The 20,774-nt window shown below is 50.6% G+C and overlaps 1 protein-coding gene across 1 annotated transcript in view; it reads right to left on the minus strand.

Annotated features, from left to right (window-relative positions):
* Positions 1–5,345: 5,345 nt before the first annotated feature.
* TBC1D2 (TBC1 domain family, member 2) overlaps positions 5,346–20,774 on the minus strand; it is a 61,105-nt gene continuing 45,676 nt past the window's right edge. Inside the window, exons 7-13 of the mRNA XM_006886966.1 lie at positions 18,849–18,959; positions 17,298–17,485; positions 15,522–15,992; positions 10,044–10,164; positions 6,886–7,071; positions 6,147–6,268; positions 5,346–5,559 (exon numbers count right to left, since the gene is read on the minus strand). Coding sequence (XP_006887028.1) covers positions 5,346–5,559; positions 6,147–6,268; positions 6,886–7,071; positions 10,044–10,164; positions 15,522–15,992; positions 17,298–17,485; positions 18,849–18,959 — 1,413 coding nt within the window. The remainder of the gene's footprint in view (positions 5,560–6,146; positions 6,269–6,885; positions 7,072–10,043; positions 10,165–15,521; positions 15,993–17,297; positions 17,486–18,848; positions 18,960–20,774) is intronic.

Consider the following 20,774-nt stretch of genomic DNA (forward strand, 5'->3'; position numbering starts at 1 on the left):
CCGCGCGCCGGGCCCACGGGCTGGTCTCGGGCGCGCACACGCTCGCTGGCCAGGCGCGCACACGCCGCGGGGATCAGGGCACGCTACCCCGCGCCAGGGCGGAGGCTGGGGATAGTCAGGCTACTACGTCCCGCTGCTCCCTCACTGCGTGGCCTGGGCCAAGGGTCTCAACCTCCCGGATCCGCACTTTCCCCTCGGTGAAATGGCAGTTGCCTTCTGTGTCACGGGATTTTTGTGAATCCGATTAAATCATGCCATTTGGGAAAGGGGCGCGCGCTGGAACCTAGCTCGGGAGCAGCGTTCTAGAGACGCGAACTCAAGGACCCTGGCGTCTGGGAGGGGTCCCTTCTCTCGGCAGCCAGGAGGGGGCGCCGCTGCCCGCTCTTGCCGCCGCCTCTTGAGATCAGGTCCAGCCTTTGGCAAACCTGTGCAGTTTATCTAGTGCTCATTATGTACCAGGTACTATTCTACCTGCAAGCATTACCTCCCTTTCCCTCATAGAGGCTGAGGCACTGACAGGTTAAGTAACTCAAGTTTGAAGAGCTAATGATTCAACCCCAGGCCTGGCAGTATTGTTCCCAAGGTCAAGTTCACAGCCACCCCTCACCACTCCACCTCTTCTGAAAAGAGAGTCTGCCCATCTTTCTCCTGCGGAGAAGCCAGTGACTCGAACGGAGCACCTTTGACTTGGCATCACGCAAGTCCTTGCCACTGGGCCGCCACAGCTCCCTTACATGTACTGTTGTTGTGTACAGTTGAATCCGACCCTCCAGCTGGTTTTCAGAGGTAGTTAATAGCAGGAAAGAAGGAAGTAGTCCATCTTGTTCCCTAGAGCAGCTGGATTTGAACCACTTGATTTAGGGATTGCTTCTTACCAGTAGGCCACTAGAACTCCCTTACTATATACCTGTTCTGTTGTATAACATAGAGTCAGAACTGACCCATAGCTGACCCTCCAGTGGGTTTTCAGAGGCAGTTAATTGCACAGAGGAGATTGCCCATCCTTCTCCCGCGGAGTTTACGTATTTTATTTCACTTGATCTTGCTTTTTGTTAAACTACAGTTATCCTCAATTCAGAGCTCAGGTGGCTAGTGCATTCCGCATGCTTTCCAGATTGCACTACAGCTTCTTGCCCAGAACTCAATCAAAAGGAGAGCCTTTGAAATCCACCAGCTGCTTAAGGCAAGAGACGGGCAGTCTTGGTAAAGATCACAGCCTCAGAAACCAGATGGAGGATTGCACGGGTCAGAATCAACTGGACAGTGCGTTTGAGTCTGGTTTATTCTCCCTTTGCAGAGGGGAAAATTGAAGCTCTGAGTGGTGGGGTTCTTGGGGCTCTTACCTGTGATTTTTCACTCACTGTTTACTGGGCCACTTGCCTGTCGAGAACTGTGCCTGCCTATAGCCCAAAGTTATGACCCCCAAAGTTTCCAACTGACTGATCTGCCCAGCACACGACCAGGCACATGCTTCAGGCACCTGCACCAAAGAGTTGGTTGGTTGGTGTTTCAAAAACCTATAGACAAAACTACTGTTGGAGGTCCTTATACTCATGGTCTTATGGTGTTTTTATTTTTGAACTAGGGTCAGGGTACCATAACCTTTCCAAGGCTGTCTTCAGAGTATCTTCATTTATCTAGGGAGCTCTGGTGGCCAGTCTCCCAGGGCCTCTTCCCCCACCATGCCACTCACCCTGCACTCGCATACGTCTGTGCCTTTGAACACATGTCCCTTCTACCAAGAACTCTTCAGTCTAGCCCCATCATCCTTCTAGGCCCAGCACCCGCTCCTTTAGTAAGCTTTCCCATGGAGATGCCTTGCACTTGCATCTCCCGATCCTATAATATGGTGGCTGAGACTGTGTCTAGGGAAAGACTGGTTTCATAGGGCCCTTTCTGGGGGCCATGTGCGTATGGATGGAGGGGCTTGGAGGCTCCTTTAATCACACCCCAGGACCCTTCACGGGCTGCTGAGTGTGTGGAAAGGAATGAAGGGGGAATAGGATTCATCAGCAGTGTCTCATGTGAGGACAATCCCCTGCTTGTCTTCCATGTGAGGAGGGAAATCCAGATCAGACAACTTGTCAAGGGGTCCCTAATTAGGCAGCCACGCTGCCGGGCCTGTCTGCCATCCTCTCTCACCGACTGGGATGGGCTTCTCCTTTCGGATGCAGCACCATGCCCGGCTGTTTAATCTGCCGTATGTGGGTGGATGCTTCACACATGACTAGCATGAGTATGTGCGTAAGAACACTAGGAGTTCATCCTCCTACCTCCCATGGACCTTTTGGTACTATGTGACCCTCCAGTACTGGATAAGGGGTGGGTCTTTGAGCTAATAAGGGGTCAGATAGGCGAGGCTTTGTATAGGAGGCCTGGAGCCAGCCTTTGAAGTTTCCTTCTGTCTAAAGTGGGCCCTAATCTCAATATCTCTGTCCCCGCCCACTTTCTCACTCAACCTTGCCTGCACACCTCTGCACATTCAGTAGGGGAGACCCTCCAAAGTGCCCCCCACAGTCCTTTTTCCTCTTGTGACTTGTCCTCTAATCCCATGGAATGTGGCCTGCTCATAGACTCCCCGAGGAGGATGGCCTTTCCCCTCTGCCTGGGGGTCCACGTCTAAAAAGGCCTTGTTCCTGCGGGAGGGATGTTTTGAGCATGAGCTTCCCTCCCTGGAGTGGGCAGGTGGGGCTGGGAGGGATCAGATCCCCTGCCAGGGAAGGCCCCTGGGGATGGAGCAACAGCTGTGATGCTGGGCCAGGAACCTGACACCAGGGGTGGGCCCCAAACACCCTCCAGGAGACACTGGGGGCTGTGGTGGGCTCAGGCTCCCAGAGAGCAGCCACAGCTTCAGGCAGCCTCCGATTTTCTTGGGGTGTGATCCCTCCTCTAACCAGTCCCTGCCACATCCTCCCGTGGCACCACGTGCCGCTTTCTTTGGGCAGCAATTAAATTTCCTCCCAGTTTTCTTTGCCTGGGAGCTTCCTCCATCAGCTAACCACCAACCCTGAGCCTCTGTCAGTCCACCTTCTCCAGTCCTTGAGGGAGGCGCTTCAGGATCCCACGGGGGGGTGGGGGGGGGGACGGGACTGGGAGGTGCCCCTCTTGGCTTTGCAGTGTGATTTCAGTGGCTGCGTGTCCTGTCATCGCAGGCTATTAACTTCTGAGCCTCGGTTCCCCCTCTGAGAACCTGGCCTGGCCTGAGAAGTGTCCTGGAGGAAGGAGATGGCAGTCCTCACTGTCCTGGGGTTCCCTGCTCTATCAGGCCACCCAGACCCCGGAACAGGCTATGAACACAAGGCTCTGGCAATGGCATGGGACATAGCTACTCAGGGGATTCTGAAGCCACTAGGTTGGGTCAACTGCAAAGCACTCCACAGCCCATGGGGGAAGGAAGGAGCCTTGTAACCCACTTCTGCCTATTGGGGGGTAAGAGAGAGGGGAAGCGAAGGAGGGCTGCAGAGGAAGAGAAGGTTTTGTGTGCTGCCCCGTCAATCTGATGCATAGTAACCTTATAGGATCGGGAGCTCTGCCTAATGATGCTGTTGGTGTGCCATCGCCTTGGAACCAACTCACAGCTGAGCCTCCCGAGGGTTTCAGAAGCAGGAAATCGCATGGGAGAGGAGGCAGCACCGTTAACCCAAAGGGGACGCCTGTCTGATGGTGTGAATCCACCAGTGGTGTGAGAAAGATGGGCAGTCTCCCCCCGTGTGACTTACAGCCTCTGAAAACCCACGGGAAGGTCAACTATACATCAGTTCTGATTGGACAGCAGTGCGTTGAATGGAGTTGCATCTTACAGGAATGGATTACCAGGTCTTTTCTTCTGTGGACCTTGAAGGAGTGAGGGGGGAAGTGGTGTTTCAAACCTTTCTACTTTTCTCTTAACTTCAGCCCCCAGGAGGGGAACAGGAGGGGAGAGAAAAGGCAGGAGGGAGATTGCTCGCTCTTCGCTCATGGAATCGGAACAAACTCCCAGCTGAGCCTTTGCTGGGTTTCTGAGTCAGGACGAGATTGCCCAGCTTGTCCAGCTTCCTTCCTCGTTGGAGCCACTGGTGGCCTCAAACCAACTGAGGGGCACGGCTGACTTTTGGGTTAGCAGCACAACTCCCAGAGGGCTGCACTACCAGAACTCCCTAGGAGGGGAGACCAGGAGGGAGGGAAGAAGGGAGGGGGAAAAGAGGGAAAGAGAGAGAGAGAGAGAGAGAGAGATTTTAACCCAGATGGGCAGCATGTTAGGGATAAAGTTGTAAGACTTGGAGAAATGGTCCCCAAATCACTGGTGCAACCTTGACTCCCTGCAGGCCTGGGAGGAGCCTATGTGCTGAAGAAGGACCTGGAATCAAAATGCCAGTGGGTGCTTTAGTATGTTGGCAATGAGTTGGCCACAGGCTGCAGCAATGTTCTCACCATCCTCTCAACCACCTACTGCTCAGAGGGCCTGTAAAACTCTGGTTGATGGTGGGAGAACTGAACACAGTAGCTGATTCCTAATCCCACACAAAGTTCCTCTCCGTGGGAGCCCCCATAATAGGCTACAGCAGAAAGAAGGGCAGAGGAGCAGGTTTGGATAACAGGCGCCTTAGGTACTCAGGAAGCCAGGTCTGGCACAGAACCCCAGCTAGCACTGGTCCCACTCAGAGAGAGCTGCTGTTGTCACATATTGTTGAGTTGGAACCGCCTCATAGCTGACCCTTCAGTGGGTCTTCAGAGGCAGTTAACTGCATGGTAGGTGACTGCCCATCTTTCCCTGGCAGAGCAGCTGGTGGATTCAAACCACCTGCCCTTGGGTTGGCAGTACAACTCCTTACCACTAAGGCACCAGAGCTTCCTGCTCAGAAAGAAAGAGACCCTAAAAAGTCAGGGCCTTGCTCCTTGGAAACTAAGAAAAGGGATGGTCCTGCAGAAATGCCCACAGAAACAGCAGCCACAGATGTTCTGAGTGGGGGAGGCCCTGTGGTGGGACACACTGGTGGCCCAGGGCCACCTGTGAAGAACTACTGAAGTTCCAAAACTTGCCAACGATTTCCAATGTTTTCATGTTTTATATAACTTAGAGAATTGTCAAGGATATCCTATAAAGACAGCACTCGTGCTGACCTGAGTAATAAAGTGCTTTGTGGGAGAGCTGGCAAAGCGTGACCCGTAGGTACGTGTCCAAGAAGAGGTAACTCAACAAATGTCTCAGCAGACAGTGTCCCGCTGGGGAGCCTGTGGTCCAGAGGGGGAAGGAGCTCACCCCGAGTGCTGGTGAGAAGGCTCGAGTGGCTGGCCCACCCATGCCTGCCGTCTGTGGACCTGCCAGCCAAGTGTGAGAAAGTGCTCCGGGGAGGCCAGGGGCCTCATCAGGCCTCTGCGTCCCCCTCGCCTTCATCCTCACTCATGCAGCTCTTGGGTGCTGCTCGGTCCCTGGAGGCCTGGTTCTTCAAGTACTCGGCTTTGAGTCGCTCCAGCTTCTGGAGCTCAGCCTCCAGCCGCTCTCGGTGGGCTGTGCGTAGCTGTTGCAGCTGCTTCATCCGGAAGGGGTTCATGTCATTGAAGGCGATGTTCGTCAGCTTCCTGGGGGAGGGTGGTCAGCTGGAGCAGTGTCCCACCTAGCCTCGTCCACCCTGCCTTCCCAGACCCCCTGTGGTTGAGGACCCCCATGGACGTGGCCAGAGCCCTGCCTCCACCCCAGAGGGAGAACACCTTCCAGCCCCAAATACCACTTAGGGTGCTAAGCACTGAAGCAGAGGAAGCTCTTGGAAGCAGGGAGCCCACCCCAGGAAGGGAAGGGAGCCTGACCAGTAAGACAAGGCTTTGAGAGGCAGGTAAGGAAGACTTAATCAGAAGGAATCATGAGGATCAAAATCCAGAGGTGAGAATTATTCGAGAAACTCAGACAGTTCTGTTTGGTAGTATCATAGGATACTGATATGGGAGGCAGATGAGGATGGGGGCATCGAGAAGTGAAAGTGCACAGAGCCCTCACGTGCATGTCAGAGGCAGCAGGACCACCAAGGCAGTGGCTTCCCTAAGGGGTTCTTGGCTGTGATGGGGGATCAGCGTAACTAATAAGCCTCCACGTAGCAGCCTTTGTGTTGAGTCTGAGCCACGTGTTTGGGGGCAGGGGGAGGGTTGGGCGGGAGGTGGTGGTAGATTCTCACCGGCTGTTGCAAATGGTCTTGGTGAAGAGGCGCAGGTACTGGTAGATCTCCAGGCTGTCCTGCAGCCTCAGGATCTCCTCCTCCTTGTACTTGAAGATGGCCAGGGCGTAGCGGAACACCACCTGGGGAGCAGAGTGGGGGCTCAGGCAGGTATGGGGGCTGGCAATTAGCAGGGGGGGTTAGGGCAGATCACTGGGGTACTCAAGGGGGTGGGTAAGCATTGAGCTTGGAATTGGGGGGATCTAAGTGAGGTGTCCCAGCTGGACCCAGTAGGGATAAAACCATGTCTTTACATGGAACTTGGGCAGGAAGCTAAGGAAGTAGCAGGTGCGAGGTGCCCTGTAGCCATAAGGAGCATTATTAAGCAGTGGAACATGGGCTGGGACACTGGGAAGGGCCTGTCCAGGGTCTCCCAGCAAGGTCAGTGGCAGAGCTGGCCCAGACCTCAGCTCCAGCCTCCTGGTTCAGGGCTCAGTGTAAATCAGAGGAAGAGCCCAGGTGACTGGGGAGCAATGGATGAAATGGTGATGTGATCCCTGGTCAGGCTCATGCTGTCTTCTGGGCGGGGCTCCCCAACCTGAGGAAGCAACCTTCCGAGGAGTTCCACCATGTTCCCGTGTGAGTCCAGGCACTTTACAGTTCACAAAGCGGTGCTCAGGACTGCCCTCCACAGCCCTGAGAGGGAAATGCTGCCTCCCTTCCCAGGGCAGGGCAGAGGTCCCTCTCGGCATTACCTTACCTTGGTTCCCTCATACAGGAGGGCATCCCAGACCCGTAGGAAGATGTCACTGATGAGGCTGTCCACGAAGATCACAAGGAACCAGTTGAAGGTGATGAGGGAGAGGTCCACGTGATGCTGCCCGAGGTGGGCCATCAGCCGGGGCAGCTTCTCTGAGAGGAGGTCCTGGAGTACCCGCTGGTCCACCTGAGCCAGTGAGAGGGCCGGTCACCTGTCACTGCGGGAAAGGGGCCACCTCCTTCCCACCGTCAGCTGACCCAGTCCTGAAGCTGCTGAGTGTGTCCTGCCCTGTCCAGTGGACAAGCTGGACCCCAGGCTGCTGGGAGACAGTGCACTGTGCACTGAGACATTACTCTGCAGCTGCCCTCACCCAGGTGGGCAACTTTCTGCACAGGAACGATCAGACTTTCAAAAGGAGGTCTATTGGCTGGCAAGTTCCCAGCCAGGGGAGTGTTGGCTTCTCAAGGCAAACAGCCTTTAGTAAAGAAATTAGTCTTCAGGGTGAAGTCTCTCTCAGGGAGGAGTGATAGGGAATGGCAAAGGACACACTGACAAAGAAGATTAATCAAAACTGGCTTTGACAAGCACTGTGGCATTTGGACAAGAACAAACTGGGAGGAGGGTAGAGAGAATAGTGCAACAATGAATGAGTGGAAACCCAAAATCTCTGTAAATGTTTATGAAAATTAATAAAATATAATTATAGAAAAAAAAAGAAATTAGTCTTGTGCTCAAAGGCTCTGGGGAACATAAGGGGTACTTTGTATCTGCTCCTCTACACCTTCTTTCTGCCTGGCACACAGGGGGAAGATGCTGGGGATCATGCTGCACATTGGAGGTCTTCTGGCTGCCAGGGCTGTCCGCGTGACCACTCTCTCTCTCACTTGACCCTGTCTGTAACTCCGTCATTGGCTCTTTGGCTTTACTGTGGTGTTCCTTTACCTCGGGGATGACCTCATCTTAGTCTCTTTTTGCTTTTCCTTTGCTGGACTGCAGGCTTCTAAAGCCTCTCCCTCAGCTGTGACAAACACCCAGCAGCTCCTCTCCCTCCTTCCTTACCCAGAGCCCCAGGCCAGCTGTGAAGGTCAAGTGTCTAGATCGGTCATAAAGCACGTCATTCATTGACCCAGTGATGGCCACTGAAGGATTCACAGATGAACTTATACAGCGCCCGAGATAAACTTCAAGATCATTCGAGGAGAAGTAGCGGGCAGGAATTGAGCTGAAATAAGACTGGCTAGGTGTTGAGTTATTAAAACTCTGTGATGCTGACTAGGCCATTGTATCCTGCTGTCAACCTGAATTATAACCTTTTGACTTCCCTAATAAATAACCATAATTGGGGGGAGAAACCCCAACACAACAAGAAAACTAGGCGATGGATCATAGAGGCTCATCATATAGTGAAGCCTGTGAGAGCTGGAGCTGGGTGGGATAACCTTGCTTTTCTAGGTTTTGCAAGTTTTTCACTTCAGCCTTTGATAAATTTTCTGTTAATGAAAAATATTTGAATTTTCCTTCGCTGACAGTTTTCTTCCTTATACTGAGTCCTGCTTTTGGCAGGTTTTACTATGCTATTTTCCCTATTTCTTGCATGTTTGAAGTTTTCCATAATAGACAATAGTGAAAAAAATTAAAACCCTGAATGTGCTTCATACTTTCATTTCAAAGATGTTAAGTCATAGGAAGAAAAAAAGATGATACCTATCCCAGCATGACTTGTGACTAGCAGTAGCCATGTTGAACTAGCTGTAGCGCTAAGATGTGAGGAGAAATTGCTGCATGAGAGAAAGCTAACTTGGAAGGGAGTCAGCTTAGCCGGCATGTGCCTCCTGCCTTTCACCCAGTCTCTTTCCCCAGCCTGTCTATGGCCATAGTGCTGGAGGTTTAACCATTTGTGACCAGGAGGTGAGATGGCCCAGGATGACAGACACATGCCAAGAGGGCAGAGCTGAGAGCCAGAAGTCTGGTTCCTGATGGCACAGAGGGGCTCTGGGATGCTTTGTGAACAACCTGAGAAAAAGAATTTCCACTGAAGCTGCTATTAAATTGGATTTTCCTTTCTGTGCAGCCAAACACAATCCCTCACTGACTTACTACTATCTGCTGGTGATTCCAGGGTCGGCAGCCCTGATCACTCTCCTCCACTCCACACCTGAACCTTGACCTTAGATAAAAGATGGCCCTGACAATGCACTAGGGCAGGAGAAAAGGACGAGGAGGGAAGCAACGGGCCACTTACTCATTGCTGTCAAGATGGGACTCATAGAGGATTGTGGACTGGGTTTTTGAGAAGTTGTAAATCACACAGAAGGAAACGATCCATCTCTCTTCCTTGGAGTCACTAATAGGCATGACCAGCTAGAGGGGCGCTGCCTTTGGGTTAGAGGCACAGCTCCTTACGGAGTTTTGCTCCCAGCACCACCAGACTTGGTGTACAGGGTGGAAAGTGAGTAAGTTTCCTTGGGGTGGCCTCTCTGTAGCGTAGAGACCTTGACCTACAAGAATTAGGTGCGGTAGGGGTGAGGCAGCAGAATGGAAAGTGAAGACGGGTGGCAGATTTATACAGCAGTAAAGGGCAAGTAGAGGAGTCCTGGTGTAGTGTGTACCTGCTAGGCTGCTAACAGAAAGGTCAAGGGTTCAGATCTACCACCCACATCTCAAGAGAAAGAGGGGTAGTAGTCTTTCATGAAGACTTACAGCCTTGGAAACCTGGTGGAAGGTTGCTAAGAGTTGGAATTGAGTGGACAGACAGCAGCGGGGTAGGGCAAGTAGAAGTTGTGCATAAGTTGGACGTTATTCATAACTTGGGGACTGCCTGTACAGAGGCTTATCTGATGGGCCCCACTCTCACAGTTCTAGAGGCCCTCAGCACGCCAGAACCAAGGTGGTGGTGGTTGCTAGGTGCCATCAAGTACGACTCGTAGTGACCCCATAAACAACAGATCTTATCCTCTGCCATCATCATCTCTGACACACTTGAGCCCATCGCTGCAGTCTCTGTGTCAATCCACCTGGTTGAGCCTTCCTCTTTTACTGACTCTCCCTCTTTTTCAAAAGGAAAACGGAGGCCTGAAAGAACCCTGGACTTCTAAGTCTACTTATTTGTGAAAACAACTCGGGACCAACAGGTCCCGCTCCATTCCCTGCCTACTCACCTGGGACGCCGTCAGTGTCTTGCTGTAGTAGTCAGCTGGCATGATGGTCTCCACAATGGCCACCAGGCACCAGAAGGCGCTCTCCTCCTCGTCCAGGACCAACAGAGCAATGGCCGCCAGCCTGCGGGGCAAGAGGGAGGCCTGAAGTGACCAGTGTTCCTGTCCCTGCTGTGAGATGTACACCCCACTGGGGGGTATGTGTGTGTGTGTGACTACTTGGGTGATATCCAGGGCCTCCATGTCTCATCTCAATGTAAAATGGGGGTTGTTTCAGAGCAGGCACTCTGGAATCACACTACCTTGGTATGAATCCTGGTCCTAGTGTTTCCTACTGGTGATTCTGGGCAAGCCATTTAACCTCTCTGAAACTCAGGATCCTAGAATAATCCATGTTATCAGCATGAACAGAGTGAACATGGGGCCCCAGCCCAGTGCCTGGCATGTTGTGAGCTCTTTATAAATGTGATCTATCCTCATCTTAATGTTTGCTATCGTCCATGCACTACTGGTCTCTCAAGATGCTGGGTGAGCACAGGTTCCAGATTCAAAGGTGCCTAGAGAACACAGTGTAGTCCCCTCTTAGAGTTTCAGGATGTGCACCATCCTGGTAAAACCTTTGTGAAATCCTGGAGAAACAAGCCCTGTGACTCGAGCTCAGGGTGCCCAGTGTGGCCGTGGCTCTCCTCCAGGCAGCACACTGCTGAGGTCCAGGTGAACCACCAGCTGCAGACACACTTAAGGACATGTACCTTACAGCATGTAAAGCCTCAGACTCTGAATTTGAAGTTCAGAGCGTTTGAAGAGCACATTTGTCCAGATGTTTATAGTTCTCTGTCATCTTACTAGAGTAGATTCATAACCTCTAACCTCGTCTGAGGTTTCAACCTCTTTTAGAAACAGTGTGATTTGCAAAAATAATAAAGTATTTCTTCTCCCTCACAAGTACATTGGGAAAGAGTTTTGCCTTATTCTGGCTCAAATATCTGTTCAGATCCTGAATCTGGCCTGAGTAGATGGAAAGGGGATTAATCACAGGTTCCTGGGAAATAATATGACACTGTCCTCTCAGAGGGTGTGGGGCTCAAAGGCCATTTAGTTCAAGGACAGCACATAGGTGGTATACTCGCCACCACTCCTGTACCCATGGCCAAGGTAGACGTAACTAACTGTTCATGGCATTCCCTCTCACTGAAAGAGCCCAAAGGCTGCCTCAGTAACTCTCCAGACAGCGATAGAGGCAGCTGCTCTCTCAGGCTCATTCCTGGTCCATACAAGTTTGGAAAGCAAGCAACTAGCTCAAGTTCACACGGATCGGGTGAAAACAGAATGCAGCCTCAAGTCCAGCCTGGGACTCGCCCCACCTCATTTTTTTTTGTGTGTGTGTGAGTCTCAGAATGCGCTCATCTCAAGAATCGATTGCCAGAGTTTTGCACACATTAAAAGGCCAGTGAGCTACGCCGTGGGTGCCCAACAGGGCTTGGAGCTTCAGCTGGACTCCAACTAAAGGCATTCGGGCCCAAACAGGCCTGCAAAGGAGACCCTTGAGGGAGACACAACTGAAGTCAGAGAGAGAAAGAACAAATTACACTTAAGACACTCTTATATTGAGGAGATCAGAAAATACTTTTTAGGGAGCTGTTGCTGTTGAGATGGACCGGCTCACAGCTGACTTTTCACCAGGTTTTCAGAGGCTGTAAAGTGGCCCATCGATTCCCCTCAGTGCAGCTGGTGGATTTGAACTACCGGAGATGTGCCGGCCTTTGGGTTGGAAGCACAAATCCCTACAGACTACACTGCCACCAAAGGGGTATAGTATTAATTCCCCCCCTAAAGACCAGCATTAAATGATTGCTGTGGACTCTCTCATCCTCCAAAAGGGCTGGATTTTACTGCCTTAGAAACAATCTATTGAGACATCCATGGAGTTCTAACAGACGCCACTAGGTGGCGTAAGGAAATAACAGGCTCATGTTTAACGGCTTTGTAAAAAAATTTTTTTTATTTTTCATATGTGACCATCAAATCAGATCTAACTGGTAAAGGAGGATATTGCCCCTCCTTTTCCAGCAGAGCATCTGGTGGATTCGAACCGCATACCTCTGGGATGGCAGTGCAGTTTCTTGCCACTAGGCCACCAGAGCTCCCTTTAACAGCCTTTTAAAATTGAGTTTCTTCTTCTTTTTTCTCTTTTTTTTCTTATTAATTTTAATAAAAATTTACGGAAATTTTGGATTTCCATTCATTCATTGTTGCACTTTTCTCCCTGCTTTTAAATGAAATTTTATTTCCATTTTGATTTTAACATTTACACATAAGTTAGATTTTCTCTCATTTACTGTTGTGCATTTTGCCCCTTCCCCCTCCCCAGTTCACTTTTAAAATTTTTTATATTCATTGACTACTGCACAATTACCTACTTTTCCCCCACTCCCAGCCCCAATCCTCTTTATAATGCTATGTCTCTTATTCTGGCTTTCTAAAGAAAGCATTACAACTTCCACTTTTAACAGGCTTAGGAATTGCACTGCTAACCCAAAGACACTTGGCTTGAACCCACCAGCTGCTCCGTGGCAGAAAGATAGGCAATCTCCTCCCATGCAATTTACAGCCTCTGAAAACCTGCTGGAGAGTCAGCTGTGAGTTGGCTCCAACTTGAGGGTACAAAAAAAAAACCAAACCTTTCTATTTAAAACAATGTATCTCCCTGCATCACAATTATATTTGCATACACACATACATTAAAATAAAAACATTCAGAAAAAACAAAAACACGCTTTTGGTTTATCTTCCACTCTCTTGGTTTCAGTAGTTCCCCTAGCCCCTTCTGCACCTCGGTTACCTCTGTCCACTTAGGGGTGCATGCATTTCCTAGGAGGTCCATCTAAGGACTCCTCCTGCTACAGGGCAGCTTTTCCTGCCTTTTAGCAGAGACTGGACCCCAAAGCACTAACACACGGATATCAGATTAGATTCATGACTTCCAACTTCTTGCCACGTGTGTGAGGTACTGAGCTGGTCTCTTAGCCTCTAGCACCTTCTCTTGCCTCAAATGTATGTCGGGAGCACTGACGCCCACCTTGGTGCATTTCCAGGAAGATTAAATGAGGTCACGTGGGTAAAGCACCTCACATTTTGGAGTGGTCTCATTAAGTGTCTTCTATATGAAATGCAAAAATGAACAACAGTTTATATTAATCTCAAAGATTTCAGTCCCTTCCAAAACTATTTATTTAAAAAAGTGCTATGTAATCTTACCTCCTTTTGGATTTTATCATATTTAATTACTTGCTATGCATGTGAGTGCTGGATAATGAATAAAGATAACAGAAGAATTGATGCCTTTGAACTGTGGTGTTGAAGAAGAGCATGAGTATCCCATGGACTGCCAAAAGAACAGACAGATATGTCTTGGAGAAGGTGCAGCCAGAGTGCTCCTTGGAGGCAAAGATGATGAAGCTTGTCTCACATACTTTGGGCATGTTGCTAGGAGGGGCTATCCCATGGAGAGGGATATTCTGCTTGGAAAGGCGAAGGACGAGTTGATGAAAGAGAGGAAGACCCTCGATGAAGTGGATTGGCTCAGTGACTGCAGCAACGGGCTCAACTGTGTCAGAGATTCACTGTGAGGATGTGAAGGATAGGACAGGGTTCAGATCTGTCGTTCAAAGGGTTGCTATCAGTCACACTTAACTTGATGACACTTAACAATGACAACATGTTCACACAGATGAAACACACACAGAGATACCTCAAAGATAGTATGGGTTTGCTTCCAGGGACTGCAAAAAAGTAAATATTGTAATGAAGTGAACCACTCAAATGTCCTGGTTTCCCAGTGCACAGAAATCTATGTTCCCACTGTATTGTAGCCTCTTCAGTGTACTGTAACTATAACATGATGAAAGATATGAATTACTGTGAGAATTAACAAAATGCAGCACAGACACAAAGTGTGCATGTGATGTTGGATAAATGCACCAATACACTTGCTTGATGCAGGGTTGCCACAAACATGCAATCCGTGAAAAAAGCAGTATCTGCGAAAGATGGTAACATGAGGTATGCCCTGCAGGCTTTTTGCTCAGCTGTGAAGGAATGAATGTACGAATGGATACATTTCCACAGAAGTCACCTGTAGCAAATACAGCAGCATGAAATTGGAACATATGCTTAGATTAGCATGGAATCGGAATATACTTTCTTAGACTGAGAGGCACTATTGTGCTGTAACTCAGAATTTTCAGTAATTGTACATATAAATGCTTAATTCCAATCCAATTTTAGGCTGGAAATAAAATATCAAAAAGAACTATCTTTGGGGACCATTCATACTTGAGTAAGGACACTTTGCATATTCATTATGTTAAATAAGTGCCACATGCTGCCTCTTCTGGGCTAAAAAGAAGGGCTTGTGTCAGTCTGCCTTGAGTTGGCTCAAACCCTTTTAAATGAAACTGAGTCAAAATCTGCTGTGGGAAATATCTGAGATGATGTCAGCTTCTGGCTCGGCAGGGATCAGAGGGGTGGGGTTTTCTGGTGATCTGATCCATTCTATCCCGAATCTTCTGGTCCCCATAGATTAGACCAGAGTGGAGAGCTAACCTAAGTCAGACCGATCAGATTCCTCTTCGAGGGAATTTAGGATTGAAATGGTGGGCCTAGGCCTGAAAGAACCAAGACTTGGAGACTTTCTATTCTGACAGCCTCCATGACACGTGTGGGCTTAAACAAAGCAGGGACTATGAGGACGGGTTGGGTTCGGCCAGAGCTTTGCTGCTGTCCACAGGATTGCTAGGAGGTGGAGCAACTTGGAGGCATCTAACACCAACACAACACAACAAACTGTCCTTAACTGCCACAGAATGAAGGGACAGAGAGACTGGTCTGCTAAGAGAAGGAAGAAGTCTAGGAAAAGGACATAGACTGGGAAGTTCGAGGACAGCTGAACAGCCCCGCAGAGAACATGCGTGAACAGCCTCCCTGGGCTGTGCAGAGCTGTGACCATGCTGGAGGGAGCAGATGCTGTGGATCCCAAGGACCATCTGTCTCCAGCTCTGTCTTCCTTTCCTGGATTTTGTAAGCTCCCATGGACCATTTACAATTTCCCTTTGCCTTGGGCTCCTCTGAATGGGCTCCTACTACTTTTGAGAGAACAATCCCTGACCATCACAGCAGTCAATGAGCAGAGCTGTACATGACACACTCCAAGGGGCCGTTCTCAGGCTTCCGATGGTGGTGACACCCCCTGGAGCGCTCGTCAAAGGACAGGGCCTGGGACTAGGAGTTCATGAACTCAGGGTGGAGGCCCATCCCTGCCCCAAATATGTCCTTTCACCCACCTGATCCTACCTGTCTAGTGGGATGTAGCCTCCAGAGCCCACTTCTCTGGGCTGTTGGCATACTCCCAAGAGACAAGGCGTAGAGAGTGTTCTCTGCCAGGGTTAAAGCTGGGCCCTTGCTGGATGGACAGTGGCTCACCTGTTCAGTCCCTGGCAGTAGCCGATGGTGGGGTTCTGCCAAGAGAAGGCCAGCAGCACCCGGCGGAGCTTGTCGGGGAAGTTGGAGGTGGGACAGGTGAAGTGCTTGTTGTTGGGGAAGGTACGGTTCAGGTCCAGCTCGATCTGGCGGGCAGCAAGGTGCTCACAGGCCTGGCTCTGGCTCAGCAGCTTCTGATAGTGGCCAGGGACCTGCAGGTGCTGCACGCGGAGATGGACAAGCCACCTCCAGACCCGTGGCCGGTGCTCTGGGGGCACACCTGCCCGCAGGAGCTGCTTGAGCTCAGCGGAGGGGGTGAGCTCCCCCAGGGCAGCCCAGCGCTCGCGCAGCAGCTGCTCCTCGTGAGCCAGCAGGTGATGGGAGCGGACCTCCAGCACCTGGATCTTGGCCAGCAGCTTCAGGTCTTCTACCTCATAGTCAGGCACCGCCAGGAAGCCGTACTCATCATACTCACTGTCAGAAAATGCTCATGTTAGAATGACTCGCAGGACGCTCTCCTGGACAGGGACACCAGGGTCAGCAGAAAGGGACCCTGGGCAAGGGCTCCCAGCTCATGAGGCCTAATCTCTGCCCTTGATTCACTGCAGATTAGCCATGCAGCTCTGAGTAGGTCATGTCAGTTCTTAGAATCTCAGTTTACTCTTCTGTGTAATGGGCATAGGAATTTTTGTACTGTCTCCTGAAGACTCAGTGAAGATTCTCGGGGGGCCTGGGTAGTACCTGGTAGCCAGTGGGTGCTCATCTGATTTCTATGCGCATATAGAGGGTCCTTTTATGATTATATGCAGCCTTTGGACTAAGGAGTCCTGTACTGTTCATACAGAAGCAGCGATAGGGAACAGAGAGCACCACAGGCATATAGAAATGAGAGCGCTGGGGACCCCTTCCAGATGGACTTCCACGTCACTGATACTTACTGTTTTCTGCTCTGTGTCAGGCAAGTGCTGTCTCACTGACTCTTAATCATTCTGTAAAGTACAGGTCACAGCCCATACTTTTTGGAGGCTAACAGGCTTAGAGAGAGCCAGTGGGGCCTGTCCAAGATCTGAAGCTGGCTCCAGAGCGTGAGCTCCTGGCACCCCAGCCCCAGCCCTTCAACTGTATCTACTTTCCCAAGTGGCTTGCCTGTTGTCTTCACTGCCCTTTCTCTGACGAGCACCTGTGGGAGGCCACTGCGGCAGTAGAACACACAGGCTCTGAGTTAGGCCATGTCCTGCTGAACCAGTGTGCGTTCTGGCCTTGGGCAAGGGGCTGCCTCCTCTGGCCCTGCTCCTCCTCCTCAGCTATAAATGGGGCTCACATGAGCCTCCTCTAGGGGTATAAGGAAGCTCTGCTGGTCTATTCGGTGAGGACTTATGCTACTAACCCAAAAACAAGTAGTTCAAATCCACCAGTTGCTCCAAGAAAGAAAGATGTGCAGTCTCTTTTTGTGCAATTTACGGTGTCTGGAAACCCACTGGAGGGTCAGCTATGAGGTGGTCTGACATGATGGCCGTGAGATGAGTTTTTTTCAGTTGAGTGGCATAATTGGTTATGTATTATGCCACTAACCAAAAGCCTAGAGGTTCAAATCCACCAGTAACTCCATGGGAGATTGAGGGGCAGTTTCTTCCCATCTCTCCTGATTTGATGGGGGTGGGTCTGATTTTTGGTTTGGCTGATTCACACTGGCTTATTTGAGCAGAGATGCTAAGGAGATGCTGTAATGGCAGCAGGGCCCCTGAGGTCCTATGGAACAACCACCACTGCTGGGCTCACCTGATGGGGCTCAGCCCCACGCTGTCAGCCACGGCCTCACTGGCCTCCCACTGCAGTGCCTCCTGGATGAGCTGCCCTAGCAGCTCCGAGCCCTTGCTGGCCTCGTTCCCCATGGCCTCCTGCAGCCTCCGCAGCCCTGTCAGGTACTTGCTCTCCAGCTGGCAGTTCTTGGCTTGGAGGTAGGCACACTGCAGGAGAAAGGGTGTGGCTGGTCAAGCCAGCTGGTTGGGCTGGAAATGCCCTGCAGGACTGAGGCCTGATAGCTCTTCCTCCAGCTCTCATCACCCGTCCTCTCCCCACTCCCAGAGCAAGACAGAGGGACTCCAGGCAAGAGGGCACCAGGCTGAGGCTGGGTTCAGAGGAAAGGGGTTGAGAGAGGGCAGGGAGTAGCTCTTGTGTGACCTGCAGTCCTGCTCTGGTCCAGCCCCCTGCTAGCTGGGTGGCCTGTGGTAAGTACTTAACCTCTCTCACCTTAACTTCCTTCCTGGAAAAATGGGGATTGTGCAGACTACCTCAGGGTTCTGGGAGCATCAGGCAAGCTAAGGTGTGTAAAGCCTTTTGCAGGGTGCTGGGCCACAGCACAACCTGGGAGAGGTCTACGGGGCAGTGGCCTGGGCTGAACACTCGGCTCTGAACACTGCCCTTGTGCCCTGTTCTGCGACACAGGCTCTTCCTGCCCCGCTGACTGCACTACTCCCACCCTCGGCTTCATGTACATTCAGCTTTTGTCGGCAATGCTCCCCTGGCCTCAGCCTCCTGTGTTCTAACATGGTTAAGGTGTTGCTGGGGGTAAGGGAACCTCTCCAAGCCTCCAGTCCTTCTTTGTTGGCTGGGATGGAAACATCAGCTGCCTAAGTGCTGCTGTGGCCCAAGCGGTTCTGGCTCCTGTCACCTGAGGTGGCAGTGCAGGCACGTCACCAGTATGACAGCACCAACTACGAGCCAGCCTCCATGCCTCTTCTCCCAGCTGTTCCACCTTGTGCCCGCCTGCTTCCCTCCATCTCCAGGGCTGCCTCCTGAGTGCCATCCCCAACACCCTTTCCAGGGATTCAGGGATCCTGCCACAGCTTGCCAAGCTCCCTATGTTCTAGCCCAAACTGTCCAAGTCCCCCCTCTGTGGGGAAGCCACAGCAGTTTTTTCAAACCACAAATCCCACTGAGGACTTCTCGATGCTTTTTGTCACTGCTTGGATAACGCCAACTCATCTGTAGGGCTTAGATGAAAAACCACCTTTGCCAGGAGGACTTCCCTGACTTCTCTTCCCCACTTTAGACCCCTAAAGAACTGTCTGTGGCCTCTCTAGGCAGCACTTGAGTTTACTTGTCTCAGTGCCCCTGTGCATTGGTGCCCAGTGATACTGTGTTCAGAGATGACTCAACCAGCCAGATGGCAGGGATTGGAGAAGAGTGGATGCTGACACAGACTTTGCTCATAGAGAGCTCAGTGCAGAAGAGCAGAGTGAAAATGAGACAGTGTGACAGTGCTGTGAGACAGGGCTGGGACCTACGGGCTGGGAGTGGAGATGGCAGGACCTAGCTCTGGGCTCTCACCTTCGTCAGTAGGACCTTCTCCTTCTCAGCCACCGTTCTCCAGATCTTTGTGACCTGATGGATCTCAGAGTTGAGGAAGCGGTTCTGGGTCCGGTAAGCTTCCATGTCATCCTGGGGAGGAGGAAACAAGATCATTCTATGAGTCACATTATGAACATTTTCCTGGTCCCTAAACAATCTGCCACACTTCCTTCAGCAATTTTCAATAATGACAACAGAAAAGGAAGTTTAAAAGGAAAAAAAAAACCCAAGCAAACTCAACTACCAAAAACCCAACCCTGACTGCCTTCTCTAGTCTTGATCCCAGTGTAATGGGGAGAAAGAATATGAGACCAGGAGTCCAAGCCCTGGTGCTGGGCAGTCATTGTTCTGCCCTGATCCTCAGTTTCCTTACCTGTAAAAGGGGGAAATATCAACCACTTTACTGGGAGGCTGAGAGGTGAAACGAGGTAACATGTGAGAACATCAGGCACAATAAATGAAACAGCAAGTTTCAAATACTGTTTCAAATACTGTTTGTTTTTAAAGCAAACATGTACACTTGCAATTTGAGGCAGTTTGGGGTGAAAGACTTTTCACTTAGGACCGCTTTGCAAATATTTTTCTATGCTGCTTCCTAAATTTCTCAATAATTGTCTTTAATGCCTAATAATTATTTTATTGGGTGAGTATAGCATAGTTATAATCTTTCCAGTATGTTTTTTTAAGTATTGATGTGTTTAACTTGGTATCCAGCATTGGTGTTTGTTTTCTTTTAAATAATATTTTTATTATATGTTTGGTAAAGGTTTACACAGAAAATGATCTTCCCCTTTAACAATTTCTACACATATTTCCCAGTGATATTATTTCTATTTTTCACACTAAGTCAGCGTTCTCATTATATCTATTCTGCTTGTTCTGTTGCCATTCTAGTTTCTTTATCTAGCCATGGGCTTGCATTTTACTTTCCTATTTTTGCTTTGGGGTTAATGCTGACCTTTTGGTCTCATATAGATGATTTTTTTCTCTGTTGTTTTCTGATTCACGCCCTAGCCATTTTCAGTTTGGTTTTTCTTTATAATAAATGTCTCTGTGATGATGTCCCTGAACCTAGTGTTTTCCCACTCCAACTTGTCCAGTGGAGGGAGTGAGAGCCCGGGACACACAAGGTGTGGAGAAGTTCACGGTCATGACCTGCACCTCAGGAAAGGCCCAGTTCCAGCAACAGCTCTCCACTCCTTTCTGCTGGGATGGAGCAACCCAGTCATTCAAACGTGCAACACACGCTCACAGCTGTAAGGAGCCATTCTCTAGCATTTATCAGCTGAAACTCATGTTTGTTCTCTGGCACTCAAGAAAAGGCACTGGGCTATCTGTGAGTGTGACAGATGCCATGCAGGGAAGACCTCAGGTGGGCTCCGATTGGTCTGGGCATAAAGAGCACAGCATGTAGCTGTGGCACTCCATCATCAGGGCGGGGCAGGCCCCAGGGGCGGGGCGGGGCGGGGCAGGTCCCAGGAGCATGACTTCTTGGGTGGGTATTCACTCTGATGGAGATGATCAGACCATCCAGATGGCCCGCCCAGCTCAGGTGTGCGCCCTCCATCTCCATGGCTGACACTCCGGGGCTCCTGCAGCTGGAAATGCACACTCCAGGCTGACCTCATCATGTGCCGCTCACCCCTCCACGGGGCTCTCAATAGCTCCCTCACTCTGACCTCACCCTGTTTTTGTCTTCTTGACTGTGTCTAGGCTGGAAGATTGTCTCAATCTGAGCATGCTCTCTGCTGGCTCTTGCTCTAGCCTCTGGGCCTGAACATAGAGAGATCACAGCCTTGTTTCCTAGGCCTTCCTTCCCACCCACATCTTTGCCCAGGATCTAATCCAGTCTTCTGGTGTCTCAGAAGCGCTATGGTGAGTACTAGTGATTCTTCTAAGGAAGTC

The sequence above is a fragment of the Elephantulus edwardii genome, unplaced genomic scaffold (genome assembly GCF_000299155.1).
Source record: "Elephantulus edwardii isolate Elephantulus edwardi_28Jun2011 unplaced genomic scaffold, EleEdw1.0 scaffold00052, whole genome shotgun sequence".
Taxonomy (NCBI): Eukaryota; Metazoa; Chordata; class Mammalia; order Macroscelidea; family Macroscelididae; genus Elephantulus; species Elephantulus edwardii.